This window comes from Physella acuta, unplaced genomic scaffold, assembly GCF_028476545.2.
Source record: "Physella acuta isolate Inbredline_101_S28 unplaced genomic scaffold, ASM2847654v3 ptg000105l, whole genome shotgun sequence".
NCBI classification, from domain to species: Eukaryota; Metazoa; Mollusca; class Gastropoda; family Physidae; genus Physella; species Physella acuta.
In genome coordinates, this window is record NW_026731625.1 from 133,976 (window position 1) to 148,752 (window position 14,777).

Sequence of the window (14,777 nt, forward strand, 5' to 3'; positions counted from 1 at the left end):
TACAGGCATACAGGCATACAGGCATACAGGCATACAGCCATACAGCCATACAGCCATACAGCCATACAGCCATACAGCCTTACAGCATGACAGCCATACAGCCATACAGCCATACAGCCATACAGCCACACAGCAATACAGCAGACACTAAATTATAGCCATTTTACACCATGCAATAGCTTCTATTCACCTTGAAGTAGCAACTCTGCACCATTGTCTAGCAACTCTGCACCATTGTCCAGCAAATCTGCACCATTGCCTAGCGCCTAGCCACATAGCACCAAGACCATGCCCTACATTTCAGGTTCTAAGAAAGTGTTGTCCTAAGCGTCACCGGCGCTACTCCCACCAGTTTCAGGATTTTAGTCTACAAAGTCTAACCTGAGGCGGCCTCCCATCCGTGCAGAAACTAATAGCTCTTGGGACTTTTTCCAGTTAGTATTGGTCTTCTTTCAATCATCCACACACATAACACACATATAACACACACAACACACACCCAAAACACACCCAACACACACATAAAATACACAACACTCTTCACTATACTGCTCGACCACACTCCCACTGCATCCCCCCGCCCCCTCCTCACTCCGCATACTCTCACCCTCCTCAATTCAGAACACAACCACACCTTGCCCGCTCACTCCCCCACACCCACTACACCACCATTTAACCCTTACCACACTCTCACCACCCAACCCACGAACAGGAATTCTACAGATAAAAATACAAGGAAATCTTATCGTAACACAATGCAGGACAACTTAACACGTATAACAACTGAGAGCTGTCAAAAGTTTTTCTAGCAACAACTAAACAAATACAGATCAAAGAAAGACATAGATTAAAACTGTCCTACCCCCCCCCCCCCCCCTTCCTACCGCTGACTTGCAAGAGGGTCAAAAGAAATACAAAAATAAACCGTCTGTTCAACTTATTACAAATTCAACTTAGCTAAAACGTTTGTGAAGGCCATAATGTAACCTTTCGCAATCAGAGCCGATTCAAGCATTATTATTTATCACCAGACTTTACTAACTTCATCAACATTTTATACATTTATATGTGTGAGTGTTACAATTATATATATATATATATATATATATATATATATATATATATATATATATATATATATATATATATATATATATATATATATGTGTGTGTGTGTGTGTGTGTGTGTATGTGTGTGTTTGTTTGTTTGTTTGCGAGCGAGTGGGGTGGCGTGTTTGTAAATATTAATTACGAGCTGACCCGCGACGTAGCATACGCCGCCAACTAGTTGTTTTATTTTCTGCTTATGCCCTCGCTTCACTGCCCCCCCCCCCCCCCTCTAAGTCGTAGCGACCCTTCCCGGCGCCCGTGGACAAACTTTTTGATTTGCACCACCCCCTCCTCAAGATTTCGATTTGCATCCCCCCTCAAACTTTCGATGTGCACCCCCCTCAACCTTTCAATTTATTTTTCCAACCCATTTTGGCGCCCCCTAAGGTCGACATATGTCCCCCCCCCCCCCTCCCCGCCCAGTGAAAGCAGCCGTTTACAGACAAAGAAAAGATCATTCAGAAATTGTTACCTCCCCTTCGTTTCAAATAGTTTAATACTAAATTATCGGCCACTAATAGCAGTGATGTAAACATTCGTCGTGAACCAAAGCTCACCAGATTGGTGGGGGTGGGGGTGGTAGCGATTTACCTGGAGAGCGGGGGAGTAAAGGCGTGCGTCTACGTCTTGCCCTGCATGGTGCCCATGAAGAGAATTATAAATATACGAGCCGGCCCGCGGCATAACATACGCCGCTATTTAGTTGTTGTTTTTTCTACTTTTCAGTAATTCATAATTTGTGAATTCGACAGTACCAACGCTGCCACTGAAAATATTTCTTTAAAACACTACAAGTAGCTCGTTAAGGACCATAACCCCCCTCCCTTCCTTTACCCCCCCCCCCCCTTCCTCCCCCCCCCCCCCCCCCCAACGTTTAAAATCGTTTCAAACTAAATTATCTGCCCCTAATAGCCGTCACTAAACCCGACTCCACGAAGGTAAACATAGCGTGAACCACAGCTCATTAACCATGTAGGGGTGGGGATGGTAGGGAGCGCGTTTACAGCTTGTTTTCTAGCGTCTTCCAGAAGAGAATTATATATATAGATTATTTCAAAATTCCACATGTTTGTAATTATCGTTCGTACGTTCGTTTAATTGTGTTTTAGATGTCTCCAAAATCTTTAAATACTTGTGAACCCCTTTCCCATCCCACCCCCACCATCACACCCCCACACACTACCCCCCCCCCCCCACACCACTCTCAGCTGTATTCTACCATCTGCACTTTTGTCGTACACGTACACGTACACGTACACGTACACTAGGTATACTTTCAGTGCTTGTTATGTAACTGACCAGGATCTTTCAATAATGGGATATGCGTGACGTCAGTTTGTAGATATGCGTGACGTCAGTTTGTAGATCCGACCAATTAGACATTTGTATAACATGTGCACTTCTTTATACATGTATTAGATGTGCACTCGTTAATATATTACACATTTGTAGTGTTGTAGAATGTTCTAGAAATGCTATGGTAATTTAAAAAGACAAAACTGAAAAAGTCATTTGCGTTCTTTTAAAATTAATTTTCATCTCCACGAATTTAAGTATGGTAATTACGAAATGAAAATCGTTTACGGTTAATTTACGTTACATATAACCTTCCTGCTTGTAACCATGTATTCCTCTTGTAAATTGCCATATCATGAACCTTTAAAGTCAGGTGTAAATTTACCTTCTGTAAAGCCCGGTGTAAATTGTCCTGCTGTAAAGCCATGTGCAAATTTACCGTCTGTAAAGCTAGGTGTAAATGTCCTACTGTAAAGCCAGGTGTAAATTGACCTGCTGTAAATTGTTTTCTCCCCCCCCCCAACCAGGTTGTTTCTCAAGTCAAACGCACGTGCGCCAGACTGAGGATTCTGCGCATGCCCACGGAGGCGTCACGTGGGCAGACGACAGCCACGAGTGTCAACTTCGTCAACCACGGTCCAGACAGCAACGACAGCGAGAACGGGAACCTGATGTACGACGTGCCCAGCCCCGCCCCGGGCAAGAAGCTCTACAACACCATGGAGCTGAACGAGAGGAACTACCCCTACCTCCCTCTGACGGCCAGGAAACAGTCCCAGTCCCCCACAGAGATATAAGGCCCGGGGAGGGGGCGCAGGGTACAGTTGCCCACATTCATAACAATACATAGAATGTGTCATCTGACTGAATGTCATATGATGTCATTTGACTGAATGTCATTGATTTCATGTGACAGAATGTTGCCTGCGGTCATCTGACCGAATGTCATTTGATGTCAGATGACCGAATGTCATTGATGTCATGTGACTGAATGCCATATGCTGTCATGTGACTGAATGCCATATGCTGTCATCTGACCGAATGTTATATGATGTCATCTGACCGAATGTTATATGATGTCATGTGACTAAATGTCATTGATGTCATCTGACAGAATGTCGTATGATATCCTGTGACGGAATGTCATATGCTGTCATCTGAATGTCATTTGATGTAATCTGACAGAGTGTCATTGATGTCATCTGACTGAATGTCATATGATGTCATGTGACTGAATGTCATATGCTGTCATCTGACCGAATGTTATATGATGTCATCAGACCGAATGTTATATGATGTCATGTGACTAAATGTCATTGATGTCATCTGACAGAATGTCATATGATGTCATCTGACAGAATGTCATATGATGTTATCTGACAGAATGTCATATGATGTTATCTGAATATGAGCAGAGATCAGGGTGAGAAGAAACAGCTGGTCTTGTGTTTGAGGTCAAGGTCGTCTTCCGTGGGGTCCAAAGTGGGAGGTACAAGTGGGAGGTACAAGTGGGAGGTACAAGTGGGAGGTACAAGTGGGAGGTACAAGTGGGAGGTACAAGTGGGAGGTACAAGTGGGAGGTACAAGTGGGAGGTACAAGTGGGAGGTACAAGTGGGCCATGGATGCGCATATATTCATTCAGTGGGTGGGGCTATGTAGGCAGTGGATGGGGCTATTTAGCTATTGGGTGGGGCTATTTAGCTATTGGGTGGGGCTATTTAGCTATTGGGTGGGGCTATGTAGGCAGTGGGTGGGGCTATATAGGAATTGGGTGGGGCTATGTAGGCAGTGGATGGAGCTATTTAGCAATTGGGTGGGGCTATGTAGGCAGTGGGTGGGGCTATATAGGAATTGGGTGGGGCTATGTAGGCAGTGGGTGGGGCTATTTAGGAATTCGGTGGGGCTATGTAGGCAGTGGGTGGGGCTATTTAGCTATTGGGTGGGGCTATTTAGCTATTGGGTGGGGCTATTTAGCTATTGGGTGGGGCTATGTAGGCAGTGGATGGAGCTATTTAGCAATTGGGTGGGGCTATGTAGGCAGTGGGTGGGGCTATATAGGAATTGGGTGGGACAAGGGGCGACGAATTAAGCTTTAGACGGGCCCCCAGCAGAAATATTTTGGGAACCACTATATATATATATATATATATATATATATATATATATATATATATATATATATATATAACCACATTATTTAAAAACATAAAGTCTGAACTACAATAGCATTACAACCAGTGTAAGAATCTTGGAAATTGTAATAATAAATTGTATTTTTGCTATTTTTTTTCTTTACGAAATGGAACTAGAAATGTAAACTCCTTTGTTACAAGCTTTTATTTAACTTGCTTCCACGTCAGTCTGTCGTCAGTCTGTCTAGATCGAAACGGCCGTGTGAAATTGCATGCATTTCTAACAAACAGGTATAGTTCGTAATTGGTACGTGGGTCAAGACATGAAGACAATGCATCGTGACATTCAATTTGACTTAATTGGTCGCCTAATTAATTTTTTATCAATTATTTAAAATTTGGACCGAATTAGTAGGCAGTTCTATCCATGCGCGTCATCACGGCCGTGTTGGGCGTGGAGCGAGGGGGGGGGGGAAAGGGGGGGGGGGGGAATCTACGACAAAAGCGCGTCATCACGTTCAATAGGCGCGCGATAGTTTTTAGTCGGGTCAGCAGACTAGTTCTTTACTGAAACTTTAGCTATTAACTTGACAATGGTTTTTAGTCCTGTAACTATTGTAAATAAAACATGTAAAGTACTGAAAAAAAACTTCATAAAAAAAAACGTTTTAATAACAAGCTTTTATGTAATAATGCACTAAAAAGTAGAAAAAATTATACACTACTATTTAAATAACTATAAAGAAAAGCGTGGGTCTCTTCTCAAATATTAGTAAAGGTATCCAATAGGTACTTAGGGGTCATCCATAAATGACGTCACATTCGTAGGGGGGATGGGGGGGGGTCCGTAATTTTGTGACGATGTGTGATGAGGGGGAGGGGGGGGGTTCAGATGTTGCGACGTCACACTTTTGCATTATAAAATAGCAATGTTAGAAAATGAATTTTAGACGTTATTTCGCATTTTAGATAACTGTTTTAATAAATTTTAATAGTTTAGACAAGATTTTAGAAACATATCGATGTTTTTAAAAAAATTCAACTGCAATTTTGAGGGGGGGGGGGGGTTGTAGGTTGAGGGGTGACGTCATTTTAGGGGGGGGGGTCTGGCTGTTTGTGACGACGTGTGACGGAGGGGAGGGGGGAGGTAAAAATCGTCCAAAAAACGTGACGTCATTTATGGATGACCCCTTAAGTGACCCACGCTTTTCTTTATAGTTATTTAAATAGTAGTCTATAATTTATTTTCTACTTTTTAGTGCATCATTACATAAAAGTTGGTTATTAAAACGTTTTTTAATGAATTTATTTTTTAGTTGTACGGCTTCGTCAAGAAAAATGTCTCTGTGTGTTAGAGCGTGGTTTTGTTTAGAGTTTCCTAACAGAAAGCGATGACGGCTGTGATTGTTACAAGAGAGGATCGGAGCGTTTTTTTTTAAAGTTTTTTTCCCATGTGAAGAATCCATAGTTTGGTAGCTTTGGTGGGTAAATGACGATCACGTAATTAACATAAACACGGAGACAAAAATCTGCAGGAAATTTAAATTATTAGCCTAGGCTATGCCGAACATTCGTGAAATTTTTTTTTGAGCGGGGTCAATCATCCAGTCAAAACTCGATTGCGGTGTGTGTGTGTGTGTATGTGTGTGTGTGTGTGTTGTTGTTGTTGTTGTTGTTGTTGTTTTCTTACTCTGATATCAACCCATGTAATCGTCATAAGTGAACGCCCGTTCATGGGAGAGGGGAAACAATTTGTGGGAGAGATGAAGACATTTCATGGGAGAGGTGAAACAATTTGTGGGAGAGATGAAGATATTTCATGGGAGAGGTGAAACAATTTGTGGGAGAGATGAAGATATTTCATGGGAGAGGGGAAACAATTTGTGGGAGAGATGAAGATATTTCATGGGAGAGGGGAAACAATTTCTGGGAGAGATGAAGACATTTCATGGGAGAGGGGATAACAATTTCTGGGAGAGATGAAGACATTTCATGGGAGAAGTTTTTACGAGAGTTGAAAACATTTGATTGGAGAGTGAGCCATGCCATTATAGCGACAGTCGTCATACATTGTGTGTGTGTGTGTGTGTGATTCCGTCATGTCAATTGTAAATGACACAAATGTCGTTGTCATTGTTTCATTCCCTGGTAAGATTCATGCGGTCAGCTTCTTTCTGTGTCAACAAATAAGTCTCAACACCAGACAATTTACTTGTCCATCTTCTCTGGCTCTCCGTGATGACGTCATGTCACATATTTGTTATGGTGTGATATGACGTCATGATCTCAAACTTGCGAATCATGGGGTGGGTGCGGAGGGGAACAAATTATGGGAGAATTATGGGGTGGCGAATCCTGGGGTGGTGAATGATGTGGTGGTGAATGATGGGGTGGTGAAGGATGGGGTGGTGAAGGATAGGGTGGGGTTGGGCAGGGCTGAGTGTTGATCATTAATTTGTAAAATTATACAGGTGGTATTTAATTTCTTCAATGTTTTTGGTAGACAATGTTTATCATTTATCATAAAGCCAATGTTTAACAATTAACATAAAGGCAACTTCAAATATAGTCTAAATGCCTTTATCATATGTAAATGTTATTTGATATAGTGCAATATCGAGATTCTACGTGAATGAATGTAAGTGTTATTGAAACATAATTATTACGATAGTGTGATTGTGTCGACATTTAATTTTTTTAAATTGCTATAATTGTCTGAGTGTATTTATGTACCTGTAGGAAATGTGGACTCAAATGCTCCATGTTCCTAATCTCCCCTCAATTGTTGTTTACATTTACTGGCACAGTGTCGACTTCTGGCAGCACAGACGACGCTAAAAGCCGGCGTGCTGGCTCTCGATAGATTTACTGGCTGATGTCGACAAAATGACAATTTACGGTCCGACAAAACACTCCGACATACAAAGTATTTCAGTGGAGTCTCTCCTTACACTGCTAGCGTTCATTTTTTTTTGTTTTGAGTCTTAGACATGTTTAAAGCTCTCATTATTTTGTCTGTAATTAAATAGTGAAAATAAATAAAAGTCTGTGATTAATTTTTATTACGTGTAATGATTTTTCGTGCGGTGTCTTTAAATGATCTCCGATAGCTTGAATCTCTCTCTCTCTCTCTCTCTCTCTCTCTCTCTCTCTCTCTCTCTCTATATATATATATATATATATATATATATATATATATATATATATATATATATGTAGTTGTTGCTTCAATCTATAGGTGTCATTTGTCGTTGTCCAAATTGAATACCGAAGCCCCTTTGTAAAAATGAAACTTGACATTTGAAAATAGTTTACATACTTCCTTAGACTAAATAAAAGAAAGAGAAATGCTGCCAGCTGGAATTGCACTATATAATTTGTTGATTAGATTTAGTTTTGTGCGCTAGTGGTGTAAAACTGGTTGATCACGTGACATGAGTCAAGACTGAGCTGTAACCATGGCAGGCTCTGACACTTAAACCACAACAGCCAAACAATTGCCAACACATCATGATTAAACAGTCAGCAGGGGAAAAAAAGCTTGTTGGAAAAAGTCGCAGATTGTGCTAGGAAAAGGAGTCAAGTATAAAATTTAATAAACCGGGAGTGATCTCCCCTAAACTTTCTCGAATATTCTTATATAACTTGGAATGTAGACATGATTTTTAATTACTTAAATTTTTAAAAATAGAATAGAATCTCATAGAAAAAAGAATTGCGCACCAAGCGAACGCCAAACCAAAATGTGCATAATAGTGCGCAATATTGTTAGTACTTTATAAATTTACATGCGTTTTTTTAAAAATCGGAAATAGCGTAAATTAGCACTTCCGGTCAACGGAAATTACTCAAAATTTGACAGAAGGTAGAGAATTAGAACTTTTACTTACCTGTGAAATTTCATTTATCTATCAGAAATAGTACTCACGTTATAGGCTTCTGAAAAATTCAAAGTAGGAAAAGTACTACTTTCCGGTTATCGGAAATCGCTCAAAAGTTGATACGGATCTACGATTTTGATAAAATACTTATATATGAAATTTCATCAACCTAGCTGTAACGGTACTCAAGTTATCGGGTTTACACACAGACAGACAGACAGACAGACAGACGGACACACACAAAGACATACGGACAAGATTGCAAAATTATGTTTTTCCGTATCAGTGAGGTGTAAAACGTCGAGATTTGTAAAAATCTCGATTTTTTTTTTTGCACGATTACAAGACTTTCTCCATACGAGAAAGTAAAAAAGAGAAATTATATCTGAAAAATAAAGTCACAGAAAAAAGGCAAAATAATAAATTAAATCTAAAAGTAAATCTTAGAAAATAGAATTACACAAACATCAAGGTACCAATTTAATTGTTCGTTGCGAACTGTACAATTTGTGGTGATTATCCACGTGTGTGAATATGAGAGGGGGGGGGGGGGCTAAGTGAAATATTTTTGTGAACTTTAAAAGCAATATGGTTTATTCTGTTTTGTATGTTTTTCACCGTCGGCCTTTCCTCGGTCGGCATTGTCCGTCTACTTTTTCTGATCCTAGCCAGCCATTGTACTATGTCGGATATTTGTTTAGACACTACGCTTTGTTATGTAATGAGCGATATATTTGTTTAGACCCTACGCTTTGTTATGTAATGAGCGAGATATTTGTTTAGACACTACGCTTTGTTATGTAATGAGCGAGATATTTCTTTAGACACTACGCTTTGTTATGTAATGAGCGAGATATTTGGTTAGACACTACGCTTTGTTATGTAATGAGCGAGATATTTGTTTAGACACTACGCTTTGTTGTGTAATGAGTGAGATATTTGTTTAGACACTACGCTTTGTTATGTAATGAGCGAGATATTTGTTTAGACACTACGCTTTGTTATGTAATGAGCGAGATATTTCTTTAGACACTACGCTTTGTTATGTAATGAGCGAGATATTTGTTTAGACACTACGCTTTGTTATGTAATGAGCGAGATATTTGTTTAGACACTACGCTTTGTTATGTAATGAGCTAGATATTTGTTTAGACACTACGCTTTGTTATGTAATGAGAAAGATATTTGTTTAGACACTACGCTTTGTTATGTAATGAGCGAGATATTTGGTTAGACACTACGCTTTGTTATGTAATGAGCGAGATATTTGTTTAGACACTACGCTTTGTTATGTAATGAGCGAGATATGTGTTTAGACACTACGCTTTGTTATGTAATGAGCGAGATATTTGTTTAGACACTACGCTTTGTTATGTAATGAGCGAGATATTTGTTTAGACACTACGCTTTGTTATGTAATGAGCGAGATATTTGTTTAGACACTACGCTTTGTTATGTAATGAGCTAGATATTTGTTTAGACACTACGCTTTGTTATGTAATGAGAGAGATATTTGTTTAGACACTACGCTTTGTTATGTAATGAGCGAGATATTTGTTTAGACACTACGCTTTGTTATGTAATGAGCGAGATATTTGTTTAGACACTACGCTTTGTTATGTAATGAGCTAGATATTTGTTTAGACACTACGCTTTGTTATGTAATGAGAGAGATATTTGTTTAGACACTACGCTTTGTTATGTAATGAGCGAGATAAATGAGGGCAGTTAAGGTGTAGAACTATTAAAAACATTCCTCTCACAATTGTTGTGGGCCAAACAGTTTTTGCTTTCCGCGGATACCTCACGTTTCTAAACCCTGGCGTCACTAGGATAGTAGACACATGATGAGATTCGCGCCCCTCGGCCCAACAACAACAAAAAAAACTACAATCTTTCAAGTGACAACCTACTAACACCACAAGAGTTTAAACACTCGTACAAAACTTTTTGTATTAAATTCAAAAATTTTCTTTCTGGTAAAATAATTAACTAAAATTTCATTTCAGCTCATATAATTTTAAATCGTTGTACATGTACAAAATAACAAGAACAAAAATCTGAGAATTATGTATTCAAAAAAAAGAAAAAGAGGAAAAAAAATGTCTAGCATGGACTGACATGTGGGCGAGTATCATGCGTCCTTGTTCTAAATCATGTACACATCATGTTAGTGAATGTACACACCTCGTTGGTGTATATACATAACACTGTATGTACACAACACGTTTGTGTACGTACACACCAAGTTATGTATGTATACAACACGTTGGTGTATGTACTAAAGTGAAAAGCGAGGGTTGTTATATTAACTTATGGAATACCTTTACAGCAATTTAAGAAGCGACCCACGCCTTTTACCACAAGTTAGTTATTTAACTTGCTTCTTCTGTCGTCAGTCTGTCGACAGTATGGTGTCATTAATCGAAACGCTCAACCAAAATTTCTGGAACATCTAGCTGACAGATTCGTTTCAAAATGAGCGTTTGGGTCAAAACATGAAGACAATGCAATCTGACATTAAATTTGACTTAATTCAATGTCCAATTAATCGTTCATGGTTTACTTTAAATTTAAATAACTATAAAGAAAAGCGTGGGTCTCTTCCTAATATTAGTAAAGGTATCCAGTAGATAATAAAGTGACACACGCTTTTCTTTCTAGTTATTTAAATACTAGCTGCATACCCGTGCTCCGCCAGGGTAAATCTTTTCTAAATGTACCAACTTGGGAATAGAACAAAACTAAACACAAAGCAAACACAAACTCAAACAACGCAAACACAAAAAAAAACACGACACAAAAGAAAACGCAAATACAAACACAATGCAAACGAAAAAAAAACACAATCGAAAATACAAACACAAATGCAACACAAACACAAACGAAAAAGCAAACACAAAAACAATGCAAATACAAGCACAATGCAAACACAAACGAAAATACAAACACAAATGCAACAAACCAACACAAGCGCAAACGAAAAAAAACAACATAAACACAAACGAAAACACAATGCAAAGGCAAATACAAAAAAAATTCATAAAAAACGTTTTAATAACAAGCTTTTATGTAATGATGCACTAAAAAGTAGAAAATAAATCATAGACTACTATTTAAATAACTATAAAGAAAAGCGTGGGTCTCTTTAGTATCTATTGGATACCTTTACTAATGTTAAGGAAGACACCCACGCTTTTCTTTATAGTTATTTAAATAGTAGTCTATAATTTTTGTTCTACTTTTTAGTGCATCATTACATAAAAACTTGTTATTAAAACGTTTTTTATGAATTTATTTCAGTACTTGTTTTATTTACAATAGAGTTACATGACTAAAAACATTGCGCGCCTACTGAACGTGATGGCGCAGCCATTGAACGTGATGGCGCAGCTATTGAGCGTGATGATTCGTGTGGTGTGGTTGGATAGACATGCCTACTAATTCGGTCCAAATTTTAATTAATTCATAAAAAATTAATTGGGCATCCAATTAAGTCAAATTTAGTTTCAGATTGCATTGTCTTCATGTCTTGACCCACGTAATCAGTATCGCCCAAACTGTAAGAATACTACTACTTCATGGTGATGACGTTGTTGACCTTGTCAAAATTTCCCCACCACTATGAGCAGTTTGCTCATAAGTAGATTTAAATGGAGGTGCCACATCAGTTGTATTTGTTTAAATTAATCACACGATTCAAACTGTATATATAAAGTAATTATGTGTGAAGTTTTATGTATAACATTTTCTAATTCAATTATTCGTAAGCAAATACATTATACAGTTGCCTTAAACTTAACACCCCTCTTGCCAAGTGGTACTACCCGTAGAGGTTTTTTAAACATTGCACTGCATCGTAATGGTTATTTTTAGAATGGCAAACTGATGCAGCTGTTAATACGTGTTGTAAACGTAGACACTACTAGACTAGTACATTAATGCTTAATTGCTGCATGAAAAGAAATCTTGTGATTTACATAGATGTGCCGACCAAAAATAGTTTTTTAACAAATATCAATGTTTAAAACTTTGAGTTTAAAAAGTTTCCAAAAAGGCGCCACTTTTCTGAAAATGGGCAGAGGGGGAGCGGTCACTCCACCTGCTCCCCCCCCCCTGCTTGAGCTACTGATATATATATATATATATATATATATATATATATATATATATATATATATATATATATATATATATATATATATATATATATATATTTATATATTTATATATATATATCTATATATATATATATATATATATATATATATATATATATATATATATATATATACATATATAGTTCCGCCACGGAATTAAACATAGTTTTGGGAGTGTCCAGTATTGTTGTCAGAACTATCGCCCCATTGTTTGATAGCGAAGTTTTTATTGACCCGGATCTCACCTTACAAACACAACCCAAGGAAAGCTAAGCTAAGGGACTTAACTGGGGAATCGTGTATTCATCATAAAGTTAGATACTGAGTTGTCTGTCAATTGTTTGTTATCACAGCTAGTTTAAATTTTCTATTGCAGTTGGGGCTGTAACTGGAAAAGGGGGGGGGGGGTGACAATTTGAGTTGCTGTAACTCTTTTTAGTTGCTTTTTTATATACTTTCATTTAGAAGGAAATAATGAGGAACCAGACTTTTGCTTGCATCAAGTAGCGCTCACATTACTCACATCACTCACATCACTCACATTACTCACAATGTCCCTGTGTTTACCACTCGACGCAAGATACATGCACGAGCACACAGTGGGCGGGGATAGCACACAGTGGGCGTGGCTAGCTCACAGTCAGCGTAGATATACGTGTAAGCTCTTTAACTCAAGGTTGTTAAAATAGGTCATTGGAGGTCTTTTTAATTTAGTTTGTGGAGTATTAGTTCAACGCAGGTCTTAATAGGTCAGTGATGGTAAGAAGGTCATTGCAGATATATGTAGGTCTACGTAGGTCATTTCAGGTCCATGTAGGTCTACGTAGGTTAAGTTGATCAAAGTAGGCCAGTTTAGTTCATGTAGGTGTTAGATGGTCCTTGTATTTTTATCTAGCAATCAAAAGAATATTGGCAGTACAAAACTTGACCAAATCAAACTTCAAGTTATAACTAATATAAAGTATCGTCTGTCAATATACAACTAAAAAGCTCCGGGGTTGAGAACTTAGTTCCCGGTCGGACCATGGCTAAAAATAGCTCATGAATCGCGACCATAGCCAGCACACTGGCGACAGGAGCGATTCTATAGGCAGCCACATCAAGTGGTCTAGCTAATGTACCATAGGCGGATACAATCAGTTCATTCAGGGGGGGGGGACATGCACGTACATTGAGGAGCTGGGGGGGGGGGCATGCACGTAAATTCAGGAGCTGGGGGGGGGACATGCAGGTACATTTAGGAGCTGGGGGGGACGACGGACATTCAGGAGCTGGGGGGGGGGGGGGACATGCACGTACATTTAGGAGCTGGGGGGGGGACATGCACGTACATTTACGAGCTGGGGGGGGGGGGGAGCGGGGATGTGCAAGTATATTAAAAAGTTGCCCAGTAGATCAACAAAGGTGATAGATTATGTAATTGACGTGTTCCATTGGCGGCTTTTTGTTTTCTTATGACACCCCGACGTTTCCATGTTCTATTTATTTATTACAGATATTTCGACCTGGTTATTTTTTTCTTCTGAGAAATGTGTGTATTTATGTCTGTGTATGTGTTAGTGTATGTCTGCGTATATTTGTGTGTCTGTGTTTGTGTTTGTATGTTGATGTGTGTGTTTGTGTTGGTTATGTTTTCGCTGTTTCCTCAAATCTAAAAATAGATCTAAAAGATGTATTTTACAACACAAGCTAGTTCTCTCTCACTAAACCTCTGCCCTCTTAATCGACGTCTCTCCTCTTTAATCTACGCCTCTGCCCTCTTAATCTACGCCTCTGCCCTCTTAATCTACGCCTCTGTCCTCTTTAATCTACGCCTCTGCCCTCTTAATCGACGCCTCTGCCCTTTTAATCTACGCCTCTGCCCTCTTAATCGACGCCTCTGCCCTCTTAATCGACGCCTCTGCCCTCTTTAATCTATGCCTCTGCCCTCTTAATCTACGCCTCTGCCCTCTTAATCGACGCCTCTGCCCTCTTAATCCACGCCTCTGCTCTCTTTAATCAATGCCTCTGCCCTATTAATCGACGCCTCTGCCCTCTTAATCGACGCCTCTGCCCTCTTTAATCTATGCCTCTGTCCTCTTAATCGACGCCTCTGCCCTCTTAATCGACGCCTCTGCCCTCTTTAATCTATGCCTCTGCCCTCTTAATCTACGCCTCTGCCCTCTTAATCGACGCCTCTGCCCCCTGTAGCTGCGCC

At 39.2% G+C, this 14,777-nt stretch overlaps 1 protein-coding gene across 2 annotated transcripts in view; it reads left to right on the plus strand.

Moving 5' to 3' along the window:
• Positions 1–3,393, plus strand: part of LOC131932088 (calcitonin gene-related peptide type 1 receptor) — an 89,967-nt gene extending 86,574 nt beyond the window's left edge. The window contains exons 15-16 of one of the 2 annotated variants that reach the window (XM_059288981.1): positions 305–434; positions 2,934–3,043. In XM_059288981.1, the coding sequence (XP_059144964.1) occupies positions 305–385 (81 nt within the window). In that variant the 3' untranslated portion in view covers positions 386–434; positions 2,934–3,043. Of the gene's footprint in view, positions 1–304; positions 435–2,933 lie in introns of both variants that reach the window. The other variant, XM_059288974.1, reaches the window with a different exon arrangement.
• The last annotated feature ends 11,384 nt before the right edge of the window (positions 3,394–14,777 follow it).